The sequence below is a fragment of the Balaenoptera acutorostrata genome, chromosome 20 (assembly GCF_949987535.1).
Source record: "Balaenoptera acutorostrata chromosome 20, mBalAcu1.1, whole genome shotgun sequence".
Lineage (NCBI taxonomy): Eukaryota > Metazoa > Chordata > Mammalia > Artiodactyla > Balaenopteridae > Balaenoptera > Balaenoptera acutorostrata.
In genome coordinates, this window is record NC_080083.1 from 8779914 (window position 1) to 8802803 (window position 22890).

At 44.9% G+C, this 22890-nt stretch overlaps 1 protein-coding gene across 6 annotated transcripts; it reads right to left on the reverse strand.

The window, feature by feature from the left end:
* Window positions 1-635: 635 nt before the first annotated feature.
* CNTROB (centrobin, centriole duplication and spindle assembly protein) lies at window positions 636-22794 on the reverse strand. Of its 6 annotated transcripts, none has more exons than XM_007166367.2 (20): window positions 22779-22794; window positions 21616-22117; window positions 20747-20831; window positions 20415-20496; window positions 19773-19929; window positions 18764-18880; window positions 18435-18551; window positions 18001-18099; window positions 16626-16862; window positions 16149-16283; window positions 5965-6098; window positions 5267-5392; window positions 4918-5080; window positions 4033-4294; window positions 2956-3110; window positions 2629-2692; window positions 2284-2454; window positions 2001-2133; window positions 1438-1510; window positions 636-1180 (listed from the first exon to the last, which is right to left on the reverse strand). In XM_007166367.2, the coding sequence occupies exons 2-20, from the start codon at window positions 21886-21888 to the stop codon at window positions 1055-1057; spliced, it is 2709 nt and encodes a 902-aa protein (XP_007166429.2). In that variant the 5' UTR covers window positions 21889-22117; window positions 22779-22794; the 3' UTR covers window positions 636-1054. The 6 variants fall into 6 exon arrangements, 5 of the variants coding, with proteins under 5 accessions (XP_007166429.2, XP_057392373.1, XP_007166430.2 ...); XM_057536390.1 differs by lacking the exon at window positions 22779-22794 and adding an exon at window positions 22618-22677; XM_007166368.2 differs by lacking the exon at window positions 22779-22794 and having other exon boundaries at window positions 19773-19896; window positions 21616-22712.
* Window positions 22795-22890: the final 96 nt, after the last annotated feature.

Genomic DNA, 22890 nt, shown 5'->3' on the forward strand with positions numbered 1-22890 from the left:
CAGAACCCGTGGGTATGGAGGGCTGACTATAAGATCGAAACATTTCTTAATATGAAATACCGTGTGAATCCATATCCTGTCAAGTCTGTTCTCGAGCTAACCAAATAATTCAGGGGCACATAGAAGGACCCCACCCTCCTCACAGAATCTAGTAAACTGTCCTTCAAACACCCACCTAGGACCAGGCCCTAAGAATCGTATCTACCATCATCCCCGCCCCACATTGGGCTCCAGAGCTGGAAAGCTGTGTGTGGGTCCCAAGGTACCATCCTTCAGTTTAATCTAAACTGTACTATGGGTTTTTCAGAGTTTGTCCTACGAAGTTGGGGTCTTTCACACTTTCACACTAATGTCATTTTCTTCTCTAATATTATTTCTCTTTGTTCATTTTGGTGAGTATTAGGATGAAAGTTTTCACAATCATGGCTTTTTTTCCTTGCCAGCACTCTAGTCTTTTATACACGTTTCAAAGCCATAAGAGTGACGATTATAGCCGTAACATGTGGCCTGGCTGGAGCAGAATCTGTCCATCAGAATCCTACTAGCGCCATCTGAAAGAATTATCTGCTCCTTAAACACAAAACTGTCTCTCCAACAATCAAATTTTTACTGAAACTCTTTATACAATAACTTACTCTTTTATTGAAAGTGTTTTTCTGATTATTAAGTAATACATACTTGTTTTAGAACAGCTGGAAAATACAGAAATGTATAAAGAAGAAAATAAGAATCATCCATAATTCCACTACCAACCAGAACTAATCACTCTGTGGGTTTTACTCTTGAAACACCGAGCTTTAGCTCTCTAATGCTTCTGAAACCTAGCCACAGACTGTTTTCTTTCAAAGCACTCGTGTCTTTTTCCACAGAATATAAAATAGAAACATATAAAAAATATACTCAAATAGAACAATGAGGTTTCTTCACAAAGTGGTTTCCTGTAAATCCTCCATTTCCAAATTTCTATGAGTCAGAGACTCTAATACAGACTACTGAGATTTATTAAAATAATAATAATAAAAATAAGAGACCAAAGAAGAGAAAGACCAGGGGCTTATCTCCAGATCCCTCCCCGGCTCCTCACGCTACCAGGGGCAGGGTGCCCACTCTTCTTCCGAGCTGGAGGTCTTTCAGTCTTAGGGGCTGTAGCGAGGCGGCGAGGGAGAGCCTGGGAGGGAATCTGAGAGTTGAGGGAAAAGAGGAAAAAAAAGTCAGTGTCGCGTCCTCTCAACCGCCCGCCTGCCACTGAGGAAAGGCATCGTGTGTGGGGAGGGCCAGAGTCAGTCAGCAAAGGGGAAGGGCCATGCTACAGAAAATGGGACCCGGGATCGGAGGGGTCGGGCGACAGAGGACAGAGCCAGCTGGCGGGTGTGCAGAGGGCGAGGCGTGAGCCAGTGAGAGCCCGCAGCCCCTCGCCCCCGCCCTACTTTCCCTCACCTCTTTCCGGGGCATGTCACCCAAGCGGGAGTCTGTGTTCCTTCTGGGGGCATTATCCCCTCGGCTGTCAGTCCTGCCACACAAATCAAGGGATGAGGATGGGCAGCTGTTCCCCGCACTCTCCCCACACAGGGTGGAAGAACTACTCCCCAGTTCTGTCTCTTAAGAATAAGAACAAACAAGACAGACCCGGGGATCAAACAGGAGGAAACATTAGTGGAATCAAATACTGAGTTATACTAGATTGTCACAATCCTAGGACTCTCAGTTCTGAGCTGCAGGGTAAAGAGGAAAAAACTAAGGTAGAAAAACATGGAGAAGAGATTTTTTTTTTTTAAGAAGTGAAAAAAAAAAAAAACCAGACAAACAGAAAAGTAGAGACAAAAGACGGGTGTGGAGGAGTGAGCGCTGGAGGAGACTCCGATCTACATCCCACCCTCACTTCTTCCCCAGAGAAGGACGGAAGCTGCTACTCACAGGACAACGCGCGCTCTCCACTCCTCCTGCCCACAATCCAGATCCCATCCACCTAGGCCCTCCTCCCCTCCCTCCCAGGCTGGTACCCGCTGTGTTCCAGCCTCTTCAGGTAAAGCAGCAGATCCTCGGCAGGCAGTGCCCCCCAGCCCCGAGCTTGGTACAGTCGTAACAGCTGAGACACCTCCATCAGCTGCCTCGAGGGTGCGAGCCCATCTCCACCTGAGAGACACATCAGTAATGGTCGTCATCCTAGGCCCTCCCCCAACCCTATCCCAGCTCTCGGAGTCCAGACGGGCCTTCAGTTCCAGGTACCAGCTCCACACCTGAGACCTACCCTTTTTATCTGCCGGTAAACCATGACCTGCTTACCTCTCTCTGGGGAGCCAACGCTGGGACCGCTGCTCTGTGAATGGGCTGAGGGAAGCTCATGGACCCGGAAAAGGCTGGACGCCATGGCTAAGGGCACTTTAGTTTTATGGACCGGGGGTGGGAGGCGTGGCGCCTGAGGGGCTTCCTCCCAAGATGGGGCAGTCAGAGGACCTAGCAAAGGAAAGAGATTCAAATCAGGAAATGGGGCAAAATCCAAGGAATCCTGCCACCTTAGCCTTCGTGGGGCTTCGTCACTTTTGCCAGCTCCTAAAGACCCGTCCCTGGTAACCGGATCTCTCACCCCTTCCAGGCCTGGCCCCAACCTTCTTCAGAGGTGGCGCTCACCAGACTTAGGGGGCTGCAGGTCGTTGGAGGGGTTCTCGTTGCTCTGGGGCGCTGTCTCCAGCAGCTGGGGGGACAAGACAGTAAGGTTCCCTGAGGACCGCTGAAGAAAGAGACCTCAGTGTCTGAGGGAAGCGGCAACTGGGGAAGTAAGAGCTGGGGCTGGTCACCTAAGTTCCAGAAGGAACTACTGCAACTGGGAGAGGCAGAAGCTGGGACGAAGTCTTAGTCCTAAAAGGCGGATGAAGTCAGAATCCTAGTCTCCCAGAGTAGAAAGAGAAACTGAGGAAGGAGAGGAGAAAACAAGGTGGGACGGGTGGGCCCTCTTACCTGGTGCAAAAAATGCTTGAGGCCCTGCAGCTGGGAAGGGGGCGGCAGCCCTTGCTTCAGGAAGCCATCCCCGTCGGACCCAGGATCTTCCTCAGGGAATGGCCGCTCTGCCCTGTGATCGGGATGGAAGCTCCCAGCTGCAGAGAAGGCCTCAGCTGTAAAGTGAAACAGGGGCGTGTGCTGTAGGGGAGGGGGTTCTCCGCAAATCAGCTCACCAAAGGCCTGGAAGGAAGGGGCCTATTAAATATAACAGGGGCAGCACAGCCAGGAGAAGCTGGTCACAGTGGAAAACAGCTGGAGAGGGATGAACTGAAGGCAACTGAGAGCTGGCACAGCTGAGTTCTACGACAGAAGTGTAGACAGAAGGGGAAGGCTATGGTACTCGGCTGCTGAATAAATAAATACCACCGCAGCACAGAATGGTTTAAGATCGATAGACACGTTCCGGCTCCTTCACCAGAACGTGCCCTCATTCTTAATTCTACCTGGGTTGTCATGTTTACACCACACAGAGCACCGTCTTCCCCACAACTCACAGCTGACTAAACCACGCGTGGCCGCCACTCAAGGTCAGCCGATCCAAGGGATGGTTACCAACCCAACAGATCGCCTCTCTTTAAACTGGACCTAAGAAACAGAGGCACCAATGTCTCTGTAAGGTTGTCTAGAGTCTTTCTGGAGTCAGTGTCATGGCTGCTCAAACTCACGTGCAAACCAACCTTGTGAGAGCAAGAACCTGAGGGAGAGAGAGGGCTGGTCGACCAAGAGGAAGGAGCAGATGCCGGGGAGGCAGAGCCCGGAGCCCACGCAGGCCCCAGTAGACGAGGAACAGCTGCCCAGTTCCTGGCAGCGCCCCTGAACGAACCCCAGTTCTCATTAAGCACAGATACATCACATTTCCATAAGCATCATTCCCTTTATTTGAACAAACGAGTGGATTTCTGCTCCTTGCAATTTATGGTCACTAAGTGATGTGGGAAACGAAATGCTCAAGTCCCGGACAGAAAGGAAGCTAGGTTAAGAGGGAGCGAATCCACGTGGGTAAGGAGAACCCCAGTGACTTCTGTCCCCAGTCACCTGAGGATGAGGTGAGATCCGGCTTTGGCTCCAGGGGCTGGAAGGAATGCTGGCTCTGGAAAGTGGGGCCCAGCAGGAGGCTAAGATCTGGGGAGGGGCTGCAGAGAACAGGTGGCAGCACCCTGGGCGGCTCTTCCTGTGCTTCCCGGCTCTGCTGCAATACGGGCTTCAGGGCCACCGCCACGGGGGGCACAGTCCAGATGCTCCTCTCCCCCTTCTCCGGCTCCTGGGGCCCAGGGCTGGAGGGGCCGGCAGGAGGAACCTGGGCACAAGAGAGGGTGCACTTAAAGAGACGAGACATGGCACAGACACTTTAATAAGATTACAAATTAGTAGAACGTCCTTAAAAGGAGGTTTGGGAACATTTATCAAACTTCTATCAAATTTTAAAATGCTTATTTTTGAACTTACAATTCCATTTCTAGAAATTTTATAGATATACTTGCACAAAGACATATATTAATGATATTTTTTGCAGCACTGTTTGTAGAAGCAAAATACAGGAAACAACATTAATGTCCACCAATAAGCACTTGGTTAAGTAGAAAGTCACAAAACTGTGTACAGAAGGCTACTGTTCGGGGGCGGCACTCGAGACACCAGTAACAGCCGCTGCTTCTGGGGGGAGGAACCGGGAGACCGAGGTGCAGGGATGGGATGGAGATTACTTTTCACTGTATACCTTTTTGAACAGTTTGGATTTTTTTTCTTTTTTACCATGTGCATGTCATCATCTATTCCAAAAAAGATTTTAGCTAATAACAAACATTTAATAATTAAAAGAAGGAAGTAGGAGATGCCAACATAGGGGTGAACTACGGACCACCCTTGCGGGGGAGCTAGATTTCCAGAGAAGGGGTCTAAACGCAATCCTGAGCAGCGTACCGGGGGGCTGGGCGGCAGGGCGGCGGTGCTGAGCAGGCGGCTGGCCTCCTCCCAGTGCGCCTGCAGCAGGGCCTGCAGCCGCCCCACCAGCTCCCCCCGCTGCTCCTCCAGCCGCTGGCTCCCAGCCTGCAGCTCCCGCACTCGCGCCTGCTCCCGGGCCAGCCTGAGGGCAAGACGCGAGAGGCGATGTCGGGCTTTTAAAAAAGCAGGGACTCGGAGAAGAGGAAGAACCAGAGGGGAATACGGAACACGTGAAACTGTGGAAGGCGCTGGGGCCAGGGCTACGGAGGAAGGGGCCCTTGGCCACTCCCTTGGGACTGCGGCCTCACGGGGAGACCCGGGGCGGCACCTGAGCTCATGGTCCTGAGCCACCTGCTGCTGCCTCTCCTCCCGTTCTGCCATCTCCACCTTGAACTGAGCCAACTGGGCGGACAACTCCTGCTGGTGCTGTCCGTGTAGCTCCTGCAGCTGCTTCCTGAGAGGACACAGGCGAGAAAAGAGGACTGAATCTTGAGACAGAAGAACTAATCAAGTAAGAAACAGCCAGAACGCGTGCATGTGAGAGTGAGCCAGCCAGCCAGCCCAGCCGCGGCACAGGGCGTTCAGCAAAGAGGACAGCTGGGATCTTAGGGTGGGTTCCCCAGAAGCAGAGACGGAGATGAGGATTTATGGGAAAGTGGTTCATTTAAGAAGCATTTCTAGAAAAGAACTGGCAGGGGACTAGGGGTGAAGGGGGGAGGAGGCTCAACACCCCCGGGCGGCTCCGGAAACGCTGCAGGTCGAAGCTCACCACTGTACCCACCGGGGGCTAGGGAGCTGGACATGTATATTCCTGTGGCCATCACTCATTGGTTAAGTGCTGCTTCCTATGGGGTGAAAATGGAAAACCCCCAAGCACGTCTGGCTCTCCCTGTGAACCTGAAGGCAGCTCTCCCACCGAGAGACTGACAGCAGCCAGTGCGTTGGAAGACAGTAGGGGGTCTGGGCCGGGCCCCGACACCACGTGCTGCGGCTGGGGAGACGCAACAGTCAGTGAGCCCCACGTACCTGTGATGCTCCCTCAGGCAGGCTGCTTGACGCAGGCTGCTCTCCTGAGCCTGCGCCAGCCGCTCTGTCACCCGCTGCTCCAGCTGCACGGCCAGCTCCGACTCCATCTGGATCCGCTGGCTTTCACACCGGGCCTGGGAGTAAGGGAAGGCAGGGTCATTGTCAGCTCGGTTCTGTCTGGGCTTAGAAGAGGATGGAGGATATAAGGTAGACAAAAAAATCCACGTACCAACGCTACCTCGTACGCCTAAGAGATAAAGAAACAAGAATTTTGCCACAAGGAGTGAAAGAGGTTTCCTTTCCTTATTAAACCATGAGGTGCGCACACCTTATGTGTACACAAAAGTAAAAATGACTTTGGATAATAGAAATATCTTTTTTTTAGACAAAAGAAAAGTTAGGTAGAACAATCATGTGTTACACGTGTCTGAGGTAACACGTGCAATATTCCTGGGGTACCACCTGAAACCCGGGGAGCATTCAAAAAATGTCCGTGTTCCCTCCTCCTAAAGCAGAATCATTGTCTATTTTCTCACCTCATAATCCTTGTCAACTCACTGAAATCTGACTTCCACTCAGAGTCCTGCATGGCAAAGAACTTAATTTCTGAATCCCGCAGTGGTTATTTCTCAGTCTTTATCTTATGTGATCTCACTGCAACACCTGCCACCTACATCAGCTTTTCCTTCTAAAACCATTTTCCCCTTCACTCCTGTGATACCACCAGCCACACAATCTCATTCTATCCGATTGTTCTTCAGTCTCAGCTGACTGCTCCTCCTCCAACTGCCCATCAAGGCAGAATGCTTCCTTGAGTTCTGTCTTCAGTTTTCTTTTCGACCACATGCTACCATTCTGGGTCACTGATGCTTTTACCTGTGTAGAGCAAATGTCTAGCATTTAGGCCATGTTTTTTGCTACCGTTTATACCTTAAAACACTTTCTATATCTCTCTCTTTAGCCTGGACCTTTCTTCTAAGCTTTAAGCCCATATACCCAGAAACCTACTGTATATGCCTCAAATAGAACACATCCAAAATCGAGCTCATTTGTTTTTCTACCCTCAAACCTTTTCCTATTATATTTCTTGCCTTAGTTAATGGCACCACTCTCCACTGAGACACCCAACCTATTTGAAACCCGGAGGTATTCTTGACTCCTCCCACATCTTTGCCCCTCCCACTGGTCATTTCATTCTATTCAATACTAACAGCTCTCTAATTTACCCTTCTGCTCACTACTACATTAATTCAGTATTACTTCAAGTCTAACTGATCTCCCTGACTCTATTCTACCCTCCACCCTCTCTCATTCCGGCCCTAGTGGATGCTCTACTTTGTGCCTGAGTGAATATTCTAAAGCACAAAGATGCTCGATTTATTTCCTTGTTTGAAATCCTTCAAATGTCCCTACTGTCTAAGGAATAAAGTTCTGGCTGCTTAAACTGGCTTATAAGGCCCTTTATGATCTCCCACTCATCTATCTCATCTCTCCCAAATAGGTTCCAATCAAACCAAACTCCTTACAGTTACCTAAATTCTTTTTTTTAATTTTAAAAAATTGTGGTAAGAAACTCATAATACAAACTTACCTGCTTAACCATTTTTAAGTGTACAGTTAGGTAGTATTAACTATATTCATGTTGTTGTACAGACCTGTAGAAATTTTTCATCTTGTAAAACTGAAACTCTAGGGCTTCCCTGGTGGCGCAGTGGTTAAGAATCCACCTGCCAACGCAGGGGACATGAGTTTGAGCCCTGGTCTGGGAAGATCCCACATGCCGTGGAGCAACTAAGCCTGTGCACCGCAACTACTGAGCCTGTGCTCTAGAGCCTGCGAGACACAACTACTGAAGCCCACACGCCTAGAGTCCATGCTCCGCAACAAGAGAAGCCCGCGCACTGCAACAAAGAGTAGGACCCGCTAGAGAAAGCCTGCGTGTAGCAGCGAAGACCTAACACAGCCAAAAAATAAACAAATAAATAAAATTAAAAAAAAAAAACAACCTGAAACTCTATACTCACTGAACAACAACTCCCCATTTCTCCTTCCCCAGCCCCTAACATCACCACTGTTTCTGTTTCCATGATTTTGACTACTCTAGATGCCTTGTTACCTAAATTCTTTTTTTTAGTTTCATGTATACAACATAGTGATTCAATATTTTTATACATTATAAAATAATCACTACCCTAAATTTTTTTAATGAAAAAACTTAATATATACTCCATCTGAGCCAGCAATTCCACTTTAAAGAATCTATCCTACAGAAGGGGTGCCAAAGATTTATGTACAATGATGTTCACTGCAGCACTATTTTCTTTCTTTTTTTTTTTTTTGGCCACAACGTGTGGCTTGCGGGATCTTAGTTACCCAACCAGGGATCGAACCCATGCCCCATGCAGTGGAAGCACGGAGTCCTAACCACTGGACCACCAGGGAATTCCCTGCAGCATTATTTTTAATAGTGAAAAAAACTGACATCAGTGTAAATTTCTCATCAAAAGGAAAATGCTTAAATAAACTATGATTCATCCATTTACAGCAATATTATATAATTCTTAAAAATAACATCTATACATCTTAATTTAATTCTTAAAAATAACACACATCTATATGTATTGACATGGAAAGATGTCTAAGATATATTATGAGGTAAAAACAACAAGTTGCAGCAAATGCATATACATTTTTTTAAAGCACCAGCCCAGAAACCCATATGAAAAGGTTCTAAAAGGACACAAAGTGATGCGGGAAGGGAAGGCAACCGTTTATTTCTGTAATATTTGAACTTGTATTACAGATAACTTTTACATCTTAAAAATATTTTTTAGAGTTCTCTGGGGAGACTACCTTGACCCATCCATGTAGAATTGACGGCTCCTTTCTCTGTCTTTGATATTTACCTCTGATAAGTTAACTTTGAGAATTTAAACAGAAACTGAGTTTGACTTTAAAACTAGCTGACAAAAAAACAAACAAACATGAAATGCGGAAAAAATAATGAATCTAAAAGATGACAAGAAAGGAGAGGAAAATAAACATTGAATAAGCAAGACAAAATAAGATATAAAGTTAAGACATGGATTCAGCTATGAATAAACTAATTAAATTAAATGAATTTAATGCTCCAGCCAAAAGGCAAATATATAAAGGTTGAAAGTAAAAAGGTTAGAAAAATATTTCTCAGGGAAACTTTTATTTTTTTTAAAGATCAATATAGATCTATTAATATTAGACTCTAAGGCAAAAAGCCTTGTAAGAGATAGAGTCATCTCATAAGGATAAAACACTCAATTTACCAGGAAAGATATAGCAATTTAAAAAATTATATGTATCTAATCATAAGAGAGCCTCAAAATGTATAAAGCAAAAATTGACAGACTACAGGAGAAACAGACAAATCCACACTCAGTGAGATTTTTAATAGAAAAAAAATAAAAAAGGATATAATGACTTAAACAGCATAGCTAACAAACTAGACAAATATACAAATAGACATATAAAACTTCACCAAACAACTGTAAAATACATGTTTTTAAGCACACATGAAATATTTAGAAAACTTGACCATATATTAAGGGATAAGTCTCAACAATTTTCAAAGAATTTAAATAATAAAAATAGTATATTCTCTCATGATATCCACAAGAAACTCTCCAATGATGGGGGTGGGGACAAGAAAAGAGAGGAAGGGGGGTGGGAAGGGGCAGAGAGAGAAAGAGGTGCAGCCAGACAACAGACAAATGTAGCAAAATGTCAATTGATGAATCTAAGTGTACTCATTATACTTACTATTCAAGCAACATTTAAGATAGAAATATTTCAACACAAAAAGTTGGGTGGAACGTACATAAATAAGTAATTTTTTAAAAGACCATGCTCTCTAATCACAAATATTTAAGCTATAAATCAATAATAAATATATAATTAGAAAACCCTATACGTTTGGAAATAACCCAGGAGATCAAAAAGTAATCATATAAAAAAATAATATTATTCAGGGGACTTCCCTGGTGGTGCAGTGGTTAAGACTCCTCGCTCCCAGTGCAGGGGGCCTGGGTTGGATCCCTGCTCAGGGAACTAGATTCCACATGCACGCCACAACTAAGGAGCCCGCCTGCCACAACTAAGACCTGGCACAACCAAATAAATAAATTTTTTTTAAAATGAATATTATTCAGAACCAAACAATAAGGCAAATATCACATGAGACAAGTTGTAGGATGCACTTAAGTTAGTACTTATGGAGGAACTTAGAAGAAGCAAGCATTCATCTTAAGAAGATTTTAAAAAGAACAACAGAATAAAATCAAAGAAAATATAAGAAATGAAATAAAGTACAGACATTAATAAAACAGAAAAAAAAAGATCAACAAAGCCAAAAGTTAATTTTCTGAAAATATATTTAATTAAATCATGAGTAAGATGGTTTTAAAAAGAGATGATGAGGGCTTCCCTGGTGGCGCAGTGGTTGAGAATCTGCCTGCTAATGCAGGTGACACAGGTTTGAGCCCTGGTCTGGGAAGATCCCACATGCCGTGGAGCAACTAAGCCCGTGAGCCACAACTACTGAGCCCGCGCGTCTGGAGCCTGTGCTCTGCAACAAGAGAGGCTGCGATAGTGAGAGGCCTGTGCACCACGATGAAGAGTGGCCCCCGCTTGCCGCAAATAGAGAAAGCCCTTGCACAGAAACGAAGACCCAACACAACCAAAAATAAATAAATAAATAAATTAAAAAAAAAAAAAAAAAGAGATGAGAGAAATGACACAAATGAACAATATCTGGAATGAAAAAGTAGAAAAGATGCCAGGGACATTAAGATAAAATTATGAACAACTTTAAGTCAATAGATTAGAAAATTTAGACTGAATAGATATATATAAAAGAACACCAAAAATAATTCAAGAAGAAATATAAAGCCTAAATATTTCTTTCTTTCTTTTTTTAAAGGATTGCTTTTCTTTTTTTTTTTAATGTGTACCATTCTTAAAGTCTTTATTGAATTTGTTACAATGTTGCTTCTGTTTTATGTTTTGGGCCATGAGGCATGTGGGATCTTAGTTCCCTGACCAGGGATTGAACCCGCACCCCCTGCATTGGAAGGCGAAGTCTTAACCACTGGACCGCCAGGGAAGTCCCCCTAAATATTTCTAGAAACATTCAAGAAGCAAAATCAAGTCAAATACCAAGTATTCAAGAAATACATATTAAATCCAACCTTACAAACTATTTGAAAGTATAAGAAGAGAAGGAGTAGATCATGTTTCTAGTACTGGCAGATTGTTATTCAGAGTAACTGTTGTGCTGAACAAAAACAAACAAGTTGAATAAGATATTTTTTAAATATATGTATATACATGTATATCTCTTCCTAAAAAGTATCAAAGAGGTAATGAAACAGTACGGAATTACTAGGTCAAAGTAAAGGAAAAATGGGAGCCTAGCCAGGCTAGTAAGCACGGTAGATTAAAAAAAAAAAAGAAATCTTAAAAATAAATAAATAAACAAACAAACAAATAAATAAAGAGACATGTACACTTTTTTTGGCAGGAGGGAGTCCAGACATTTAAGAAAATCTGTTAGATCACAGGTTAATCACAGAGATAATGGAACAGAAATGTCAATTAACACACACAAGAAATACCATTTGCAAAAACCATTTGGAAAAGTCACTATACAAACAGACGGCTGCAGCTGTCAAAAGAAATCCCTGAGGAGGGAGAAAATATTATTTCCAGAGTTACTACATTATAATACTCAAAATATACAGCTCTCAACAAAAAATTACAAAACATACCAAAAAAACCATGAAAATATGACTCATTCAAAGGAAAAAGAGAATATAACAGGAACTCTTCCTGTGGAAGCCTAGACATTGGGATTACTAGTCAAAGACATAAAATCAACAGTCTTAAATATGCTCAATGAGCTATTTAGACAATAAACTAAAGGAAATCAGAACAAAGTATGAACAAATAGGGGGTGTTAATAAAGAGATTTAAAGAGATTGAAATTATAAACAGGAATCAAATAGAAATTCTGGAGCTGAAAAAGTACAACTGATGATATGAAAAATTCACTAGATACCACTATACACTTACTAGAATGGCCAAAATCCAGAACACTGACATGCCAAACGTTGGTGAGGATGTGGAACAGAAACGCTCATTCATTGCTGATGGGAATGCAAAATGGTACACTCACTTTGGAAGACACTATAGTGGTTTCTTACAAAACTAAACGCGCCCTTACCGTATGACCCAGCAACCACACTCCTTGGTATTTACCCAAAGGAGTCCACACAAAAAACCTGCACATGAATGTTTATAGAAGTTTTACTCATAACTGCCAACACTGGGACTTCCCTTGTGGTCCAGTGGCTAAGACTCTGCACTCCCAATGCAGGGGGCCCTGGTTCGATCCCTGCAGGGAACTAGACCGCACATGCCGCAACTCAGAGTTTGCATGCCGCAACTAAAAGATCCCACATGCTGCAACTAAAGATCCCTCATGCTGCAACTAAAGATCCCGCAGGTGGCAATGAAGATCCCGCATGCCGCAACTAAAACCTGGCACAGCCAAATAAATAAATAAATAAATAAATAAATAAATATTTTTTAAAAAACCAACAAAACTGCCAACACTTACAAGCAACAAAGATGTGTAGGTGAAAAGATAAACTGACAATGGAATATTATTTACCACTAAAAAGAAGTGAGCTATCAAGCCATGAAAAGACATGGAAAAAAATCATATCACTAAGTGAAAGAAGCCAATCTGAAAAGGCTACATACTATATGATTCCAACTATATGACATTCTGGAAAAGGCAAAACTATGGAGAAAGTAAAAAGATCAGTGGTTGCCAGAGATTAAAGGGAGGAAGTGATGAACAGTGAAACTAAGTATGACACTATAAAGGTGGATACATGTCATTATAAATTTGTCCAAACTCATATAACGTACAACAGCAAGAGTGAACCTTAATGTTAACTATGGACTCTAGGTGATAATGATGTGTCAGCTGTAACAAACGTACTACTCTGGTGGGAGATGCTGCTAATAGGGGAAGCTGTGGGGGGCTGCAGTTAGGAAGCATATGGGAAATCTCTGTACCTTCCACTCAATTTTGCTGTGAACCTGAAACTGCTCTAAAAAATAAAATCTATTTAAAAAAAAATCACTACAGGGGCTCAATGGCAGATGTGAGCAGGCAGAAGAAAGGATCAATGAACTTGAAGATAAGCAGCTGAAATTATCCCATCAGATGAGCAGAAAGAAAAAAGAATGAAGAAAAATGAATAAAACCTGGGGGACCTCTGGGACATCACCAAACATACCAACATATGCATTAGGGAAGTCAAGAGAAACAGAGAAAAATATCTGAAGAAATAATGGCCAAAAACTTCCCAAATTTGATAAAATTCATAAATCTACACATCCCAGAAACTCAACAATCTCTAAGCAGGATAAACTCAAAGAGATCCACACTGACACATTATTGTCACACTATCAAAAGCCAAACACAAAGAGGGAATCTTGAAAGCAACAAAAGAGAAGCAATTTGTCACTTACCAGGGAGCCTCAATAAGATTAATAGCTGATTTCTCCTAAGAAATCATGGAGGCCAGAAGGTAGTGGAATGACATGTTTTTTTGTTTTTTATAATTTATTTATTTTATTTATTTTTGGCTGTGTTGCATCTTCGTTGCTGCGCACGGGCTTTCTCTAGTTGCGGCAAGTGGGGGTTACTCTTCGTTGCTGTGCGTGGGCTTCTCATTGCAGTGGCTTCTCTTGTTGCGGAGCACGGGCTCTAGATGCGTGGGCTTCAGTAGTTGTGGCATGCGGGCTCAGTAGTTGTGGCTCACAGGCTCTAGAGCACAGGCTCAGTAGTTGTGGTGCACAGGGTTAGTTGCTCTGCAGCATGTGGGATCTTCCCGAACCAGGGCTCAAACCCGTGTCCTCTGCATTGGCGGGCGGATTCTTAACCACTGCGCCACCAGGAAGTCCCAACGTGCTTTAAAGAAAAACGACTGTCAACTAAGAATTCTATATGGGGAGGGCGGGGGGAATGTGAGGAAAATCCTTCAACAATGAAGAAGAAATTAAAACATTCCCTGATGGATAAAGCTAAGGGTGACCATTACTAGTGGACCTGCCCTACAAGAAATTCTAAAGGGAGTCCTTCAGGCTGAAATGAAATGAAATTAGACAGTAACTTGAAGCCATATGAAGCAACTGATAAAGGTTGCTACACAGGCAAATATAAACCTATATTACTGTACTTTTGGTTTGTAACTCCTTTTTTCCAATATGATTTAAAAGGCAAAGGCATAAAACAATAGTTACAAATCTGTAACAATAACAATATGAAGGGGGAGGGACAGAGACATATAGGAACAGAGTATACGCTACTGAAACTAAAGTAGGTATTATCCAAACTAGGTTATTATTACTTTAAGATGTTAATTGTAATCCCAAGGTAACCATTCAGAAACTAACTTTAAAAATATACAGAAAAGGAAAGAGGAAAAGATAACAGTATACTACAAAAATATCAACAAACTATCAAAAAAAAAAAAGGCAGTAATGGAGGAACTGAGGAACAAAAACATTTAAGACATACAAAATACAAACAGCTAAATGGCAGAAGTCCTTCCTTAACAGTAATTACTTTAAATGTAAACGGATTAAATGTTCCAATTAATGGGCAGGAATTGACATAATGGATTAAAAGAAAAAAACATGATGCACCTATACATTGTCCGCAAGAGACTCACTTTACAAAGACACAAAAAGGTTGAAAGTAAAAGGATGAAAAAAGATAGTCCATGCAAATAGTAAACAAAAGACAGGGTGGGGGCTATATTAATATCGGACAAAATAGATTTTAAGCAAAAAGGTTATATGAAGAAGATATAGCAGTTATAAATATATGTGTATCTAATAGAGCCCCAAAATTTATGAAGAAAAAAAATGACAAAATTGAAGGGAGAAAACAGACAGTTCTACAACCACAGTTGGAGACTTCAATACCCCACTTTCAATAATCGATGGAACAATAACGAAATGGAGGACATGAACAACACTAAAGACAGGCGCTACTCTGGGATTTAACAGTAAATAGACAAAAATCATTGCCCTCATGCAACTTACAGAAAATAAACAAGATACACTATAGGGGAGGTGGAGTGGGGAAATGGGTGAAATAGGTGAAGGGGATCGAGAGGTACAAACCTCCAGCTATAAAATAAATAAGTCACAGGGATATAATGCACAGCATAGGGAATATTCAATGATAATGTAATAACTTTGAATGGTGATAAATGGTAACTAGACTTATCATGGTAATCACTTTGTAACATATATAAAAATATCAAATCACTGTGTTGTACACCTGAAACTAATATAATACTGTAAGTCAATTATATTTCAATTTTAAAAAATTAAATACTAAGTAAAATAAATAAAAAGGTATATTATGTAGTATAGTAGGAGAAAAATTAAACAGGAAAGGGAACAGGGATTGTCAGAGGTTGCAGATTTTACTCAGTGTGGTTGGGCAAGAACTCACTAGGAAGATGACGTCTGAGTAAAGAGTAGCTCTCCTTACTCTAAATTCTTATTTATCATATTCCTTCAAAAATGTGTGTGCTAGACAAACTCCCCATCTATCTGGTGAGCTCCTTGTTGGCCGGGGCTATTGTGTTAGGACTTTCCCAGCACAGAGCTTACACAGAAGGACCATTCAATAGGTTTACTGAATGTCCACATAGACACGCACAGCTAGCATCAGTTCAGGGGGTACAGCAGCGTATAAATTGCTACCGAATTTTTTACTAACGTCTTCACCCTTGGCCCTCCGTGATAAATTAGTTTCCATGTGGTCAGCCCTCCAACTCAATGGGCCAGGTGAAAAGTAAAAGCGTGTTCTCTCAAACACTGGCCTCACTAACCCAGAAACTGGGTGTCTCCTTAAGTCAACCATTATAATAAGGAAAAGTCTCTCAGAAACTCATTAATGTGCCCTTACCACACATTTTATGCATAAAAACAGAGGCCCATAAAGGTCAAAATTCTAGTTAGAAATGGGAGTGTTTGCACTGACTCCTGAAAGTCACTCTGCCTCAGACCTACGTCTTCTCACCAGGAACTCTCCTCAAGAACCTCTGCCTCCTGACCTGCACCAGGCTCATCTCCAGCTGCAAGGCGTCTCTCTCTCTCCGAGCTGTGTCCAGCTCTCCTTCCAACCGCCGCACCTCGGACTGCACCAATGCCAGCTGCTGCTGGGCCTCCCGGGCTGCCTGGGCCTCCCTCTGGGTGTTCCCGTAAGAAAGAGAAATCAAACTTAAGTTGTACCTCATTGCCTGTCTCCCGGTTACCTCTATTCCCCGATTCATCCTCCCGTACCCTAAAAACCAAGCTTCCTCTCTCCTCACATGTGACCTATTTCCTCATCTCTGTTGAATCTCACTCTTCGGCCCTCCATGTATTTGATGCCCCCAGCCCTTCCTGCAGGCCCTACGCTCTCAGTCTTCTCTCCCACATATAGTTCTTCACTCTCCATCCCAGTCCACTACATCGCGTTTTCTGACATCCGTCTCATTCAATTATTTTGTCCTTCATCTGTTCCCCCATTCCCCAAGTGCCGCTTTTACCTTCTCCCTTTCCAGCTGAGCCTGGCTCTCCTCCTGCAGCGCCTGGTAGCATTCCTTAAGCTGGTGCTCCTGCTGGGCCCAGGTCTGCCGTTCTTCTTCTAGGGCCACCTGAAGTGTCTCCAACTGTTGACGCTCACTGAGTTGCCCAGCCCGAGCCTCATCCCGTTCTTCCTGCAGGGCCCGGCACCGCTGCTGTTCCAGCTCCAAGCTCAGGGTCAGAGCTTGCCTTTCCTCTTCCTATAGCCCCAGGAGAAAACCAAGATCCCTAGCATGCCCTCAAGAGACCAGCAATCTGCCCCCTTACCCCCACACAGTGTGCCCGCTGAGAATTACATCCGTTAAAATACAATAGTTAACAAGCCCACAAGATTATAATATGGTAAATAAGAGCTTCTGTTCCAGAGTTAGGTAGATTTGGGTTCAAATCTCAGTTTGAATCCCAGCTCTGCATTTACTTTGTGTTCTGAGGCATACATCCTTATCTGTAAAGTGGGCATATTACAGTCTACCTTGTGAGGATTAAAGTTAAAAGTGTATGTAAATAATTTAGCACAGTGTCTCTGGCATGTAGTAAGTACTCAATATACAATAGCTATCACCATAGTCATCAAAAGAAATTCCACAAAGACTAGAAAATCCAGCCTGCAATCGTGTACTAGCCAACCAGCAGCCTCCATCAGCGCTCTTGGATGTAGCCTGTTAGGAATATAAGTACCAGCATGCATGTAGCAAGCATGTGTCATGCATGCAAGAAATTCTAAACCTGGCTACTAATTCATATGGGTAATCATCTTATCATTTCAGCAATTAGAAACTTGAGTAAGTCTCATCCCATACCTTTTCTGGTCTGCCATAGACCAGGGTTCTCAAACCTGGCTGAACGAAATCACCTAGGAAATTTCTGAAAATATTTAGGCTCCCCAACCCCCCATATATCAAAACCTCTGGGAAAGGGTCAGAAATCTGTATTTAAAAATAATTATCCAAATGATTTTAATGAGGATACAATCTGCTGAGTCTCTCAAACTTACTTGGTGGCAGAGCTTACTTTCTGTAGAGTATCTAGCAGAACTAGTGTTTTTGTTTTTCTTTTAAATCTTTTTTTATGTATTTATTTATTTATTTATTTGACCATGCCACTGAGGCATGCGGGATCTTAGTTCCCTGACGAGGGATTGAACCCGTGCCCCCTGCAGTGGAAGCACAGAGTCTCAACCATTAGACCGCCAGGGAAGCCCCCAGAACTTGTGTTTTAAAGAACACACTTTGCCCTGGTGCAACCCAAATTACGAACTCCCACAATCCATCAAAAGCCCGTATCCCTCTAGAAGTAATTAACAGCCTCTATTGGAATTAACCCAGGAAGCATTCTCACCAGTGTCTCTCTTTCCTGTTGCTGCAGTCTGGCACCTTCTTGCTCACGATTCAGGGCCTCCATGGCCTCAGAAAGGCTTTGTTCCAGGCGGGTTACTGTCTTTCAAGGAGAGAGGAACACAGGACAGAAGAACTGAGGGGAATCCCGGCACTTCGAAAATCATTAACAACGTAAACTCTAAAAGCAAGAGTGAACTAAATGACTTGGGGGCCAGAGAGAAGACCACATGGCGTGAGGAAAGCTGAGAAGGCATCAACCATGCAAGTCTGACAGCAGAAACACTGAAGGGAGAGGAAGCGAGGAGAACTGTCAGGCCAGCTACGGCAAGACTGAGGTCAATGTGTCAGGAGCCCTGATTCCAGAGCTGTTTCTACCCTCTCCCATCCAGCCGTCGGTGACCTAGGTTCTAAAGCCCCGTGACCCAGGTTGCACACCTCCTGCTGCTTGCTTCTAGTGAGTTCAGCTGCCTGGCGCTCCTCCTGGAGTCCCCGAAGCACCTCTGTCCGCTCAGCTTCATGCCGGTTCCAGCCCTCCACCACGCGGGCCAGGGTCTCAGGAAAGTCAGATAGAATTTCAAATAATTTTTTTGCCCTCTTTCTGCCCACAGGGGCAGGGTCAACAGCCACCTTCTCCCAGTGGTCAGTTAACCCACCACTTACCCAGCTCCCAACATGAACAAAGAAATGTTGGTTCGCCTCCCCCTATTCACTATTCCTTGGTGTCCCCCATGGAGAGACCCACCCGCATTCCGCTACCCTGGCACCTTGTCCAGTTGTTCAATCATGATATCTTTCTTGCGGTCGGCAGTCACGGCCACAGCTAACTGTTGCTGAAGCTCTAGCACGCGGGTCTGCAGGCTCTGAATATGGCGCTCACAATGCTGGGAAGAAGGATGAGGAGTCTGGGTGTTGCCATCCTCAGTTTGACCAAAGCTCTAAACTTTCCAGCTCCTCTACAGGGGAAATGGGCTGGAGACAGGGAGCCTGGGTCCCAAGAACAGAACAGGTTTGGGGAAGGAGAATCAGGAATTCTGGAGCCTAAGACCTCCAACACCTTCCTCTCCCACCTCAGGAGGCAGGGGCTTAGTTTCCAGCCTCTTCCCTTTTCCAGATCTCCTGGGAAAAATTTCCATGAACCTTTTGGCAGGGGTGCAGCAGCCCATGCTGCAAAGAGTGAGAAGTTACTCCTGCCCTAAGAAGCATATTGGACACAACGATTCAACATGGCAAGGATAAAGGGGAAAGCCTTTCATTCATGGCCAGGCAGTTTAAAATGGAGGAAGAGAAGGTTCCAAAAATGACAACACAACCAATAATTCTGACTCTTCCTCTGCCTTGTCCCTCTCTCTGCCCCCTTCAGATAGGCTGAGGCTCACAGAAACAAAGCTCATTATATCACTGGTAGCTTTGCACAAGCCAACAAAGTTTGTTGTTCGTTCACCAAACATGCACAGAGTATTTCTATGTGTTCGGTATATTCTAGACTTTAGGAAGAAAGTGCTGAACAAGATAAGGTGTGACCTGCATGGAGCTTAGGTTTTAGAGGGGGAAAACAAACAAGATATATCAGACTTTGACAAACTACATGAAGGAAATAACAGAATGATCTGAGGGAATGATACCTGGAGGGGAGGTGTGCCATTACAGCTGGGATGGTCAAAGAAGGCCTGCCTCCAGCAGAGCCGTCTGAGCAAAGTCCCAGCCTGCAGGCCCTTAACCTTCAGCCCCTTTTCTAATCTTTGCTGCTGTCAAAAGGAAGCCTTTATATCTCACCTTGCGACGGGTATGCTCTGAATCCAGTGCATCTCTCAGCCCCTGAAAATCCGGGGGATTGAGTGGGGGCCCTGACCGAAGGCTGGTGTAGCGGGGAAACAACTCTTCCAGGGCTTGGGCTGAGCTAGATGGAGATAAGTCGTGCAGGGGCCGGGTGCTGAGCAAATCAGGTAGAGAATATTAGGGTTGGGAAAGCTTTTGAGATCCACTAGCCCAACTGTGACATTTTACAAAAGAGGAAACTGAAACTCAGGGCAGGAGACTTGCCCAAAGTTACAAAGCTAGGTAGATAAGTGATAGAGCCATAGATAGCACGCAGGTTCTGTGATTCACTCTATAGTGCTCCTTCCTTTATTCCACACTCCCTGCAGTACAAGTCTCAGCAGAAACAAACTAGCTCTTCTGGAGGAAGAAGGACTAGAAGTTGGGAGAGAGCCAGGTACTAAGCAGCAGATGCCCATGTTCCCAAAGGAGGAAAGGGGATAGAAGAAAAGAGAGAAAGGATGAAAACTGAAAGCTAAGTGACAAGCATCTTAGGTCCTTAAGAGATACAAAAGCAGTAAAGGGAGAGTTAAGCACTAGAACACTTGGCTTTCCAAGAAAGAAAGGAAGTCAGCTAGGAGAACCCCAAGGAAAACTCACTTAAGTAAGGTGGCCGTGCTGTCACTGTCAAAGGAGTCCTCTTCCCGTCTCTCTGAGCCGGCACCTGGAGTAGCGGGATCCCCTGTGGGCAGCCAGAGAGGCCCACAGCCAGGGTCAGGTAAGGAGAGGAACAGGGACCACTTGAAGAAGAGGTCCTTCCTTTCTACTTCACCCACTCCTCCTGCCCTCTCCCAAAGAACGGGAACCTTTCCTCCAGAAATCTCTTATCTCCGAGGTCTAGGTCGCCACCCCCCACACACCCTGCTTCCTTTCTCCACTTTTTCCCACCCCTTAAATCTAGGTTCTCCTTTATAGGGAAGGGGTTCACTCACGATAGGCCGAATCTCGTGAGGTTTGGAGCATGCTCTGGAGTTGACCCCGAACACTTTCCATCTCAAAGATATGCTTGGAACCATCCTAGAAAAAGCAACATGGAAATCAGATGCAATAATCTATAATCTACCTACCGCCAGAGTAGATGGCATCCAGTAGCCCCTAAGGCCCAAGAATTTTTACTCTCACACCTGGGAAAACAAGAAAAATAGAACTGACCTAGTAAGAAACTCAAATGTCTACAGAAGCCAAACAGGTAATGTAAATGAATTAACTGGGCACCTTAAGACAAGAGTGGTGAGGATTCTTGCCAACTAGAGAGCAAATATCCTGTCTAAAGACTCTGTAGTCCATGGCTATCAGTTTTTCAACCTCTAGGCGGCCTAACCAGTCTGCAGATTGGTTATGATACCTGCTCTACCTGACCCTATCTATCTATAACATGTATAATTGATTAAACTATGTTTTAATGATTTACATGCCAAATTTTGAACCATATGATCAAAATAGTTTTGAGCTGGAAGGATCTCAGCATATTTTCCTTAAGTCCCTAGTTCCCTCTTGGGATGAAGAAACCTTATCCTCACTCCCAGCACCCACATCCCAGTTAAAGCACAGCAACGTATCCCACAGGTGTCTCTGAAGGAAAAAAAAAAAAGAGCTAGTAGTTTCACAACTTTCCAAGTTATGGTGGCCCAGGCCACTCTCTCCCTCATAAACATTTGTTCCCAGGAACAAGCATGACTGACTGTGTAGTTAAAAGGAATTTGGAATCCAACAATAGGAGTTCAAGTCTCAGTAAAGCTATTTTTTTTTTACCACCCCCAATCCCAAGACCCTAGAGGTTTCCAAGACACACCTCCCTCACCTTTTTCTTCAAGTTGTTCTCCAATCCAACCGACAAGCTGTGACTCAGCTCTTGGGCCAAGCCATCTAACACCTCATGAGGAGGTGGGAAGGTGGTGGGCAAAAACAGCTGGGCTCGGGCTGTGCTCTCTGCCTGACGACTGAGGTGCAAAGAAGTATACAGCTGGGAGGTCACCTCAGAGGATGCTTGGTTCAGCCCAGGGGCTTCTGATGAATCACTCAAGAGATCCTTGGCCCGGAGAGGCGAACTGGGGCTGGTAGCTGATGTTGCCATGAGTACAGGGAAGAGACAACTGGAGACAGCAGAGCTGGGAACTCCTGGTTCTGCTTTAGGAGAGCCCAGGGGGAAAGTCCCCCGAGAAGGAAGATTTGGGAGAAAGGAGGAAGACTCCAAGTGAAGGATTCTTGTTGAATGAGGGTATGGAGCCTTTCTGGTTAGAGGAGAGGTTTCCAACGGTTCCAGAGGCCATGGGAGAGGGCAAAAGGATTTCTTTCCACAGCTCCTGGTAACAGTGGAAAAGGAGGGTGCAGCAAGGAGAGGGTGGGGACAGAAGACCTGTTGCAGTTCCTCTGGAGCGCTGAAAGCTGCAGATCAACTTCTGGCACAGGCTATCACTGGTCAACTGAGCTCTTAAGTTTTCACACCCAGAACGTGCAAACTGAAACGGACCCAAATCCAATAGAGGCCTAATTTCCGTCCAGCTGCCTTATTTGCCCCTCAACTGGCTGTGGTCTCAGAGGGGCAGGAACCTCATGCTCCCCACCTCCCCTCTCCTCCCACTGCACCCGTTCTACTCAGGGTCAACTCTCTAGTATATCCCCTCCCATCTCTCCTGTCAAGAAAGCCATAGCAAGGTCCCTAGAATCCCTCCCTCCTTACTATCCCCAAAGAAACTTGGTGAACACTCAGTCACGCCCTCAGACGTCCGTAAAAAGTACGCCGCGCTCAAGCCTAGCCTGAGATCCCCTACCCCGACCACCCCGTTCCAACTACTCTCCACACCTTCAGTCCTCGGCCACGCAGTCGGCCAAGGTGGGGACAAGGGACTGCCCCCCTCCCCTAAGCCCCAGTTCGGCAACACCAAGACACCCCCCTTCCCGCGCCCTACCCTACAATCAAAACCGTTGGCAGCCTCCCGCCCACCGCCCGCAACCCCGCCTCACTCGCCTCGATGACGTCACCACCTCAGGACACCTTGTTTTCAGCCGCTCTCACAGCTTCTGGAGCCGGAGAGCCTGGACGCGCATGCGCGTATCCGACGGCCACGGATTGGCT

What these genes read in the sequence shown, in the direction of transcription:
- CNTROB (XM_007166367.2), bottom strand. Translation starts at nt 21,888, where the DNA reads ATGGCAACATCAGCTACCAGCCCCAGTTCGCCTCTCCGGGCCAAGGAT. An exon ending in AACAGGAAAGAGAGACACTG is followed by an intron (nt 16,863 to 18,000) that starts GTGAGAATGCTT and finishes CTGGGGCTATAG; the next exon opens with GAAGAGGAAAGGCAAGCTCT. An exon ending in CCCTGCCGCCCAGCCCCCCG is followed by an intron (nt 4,295 to 4,917) that starts GTACGCTGCTCA and finishes TCTTGTGCCCAG; the next exon opens with GTTCCTCCTGCCGGCCCCTC.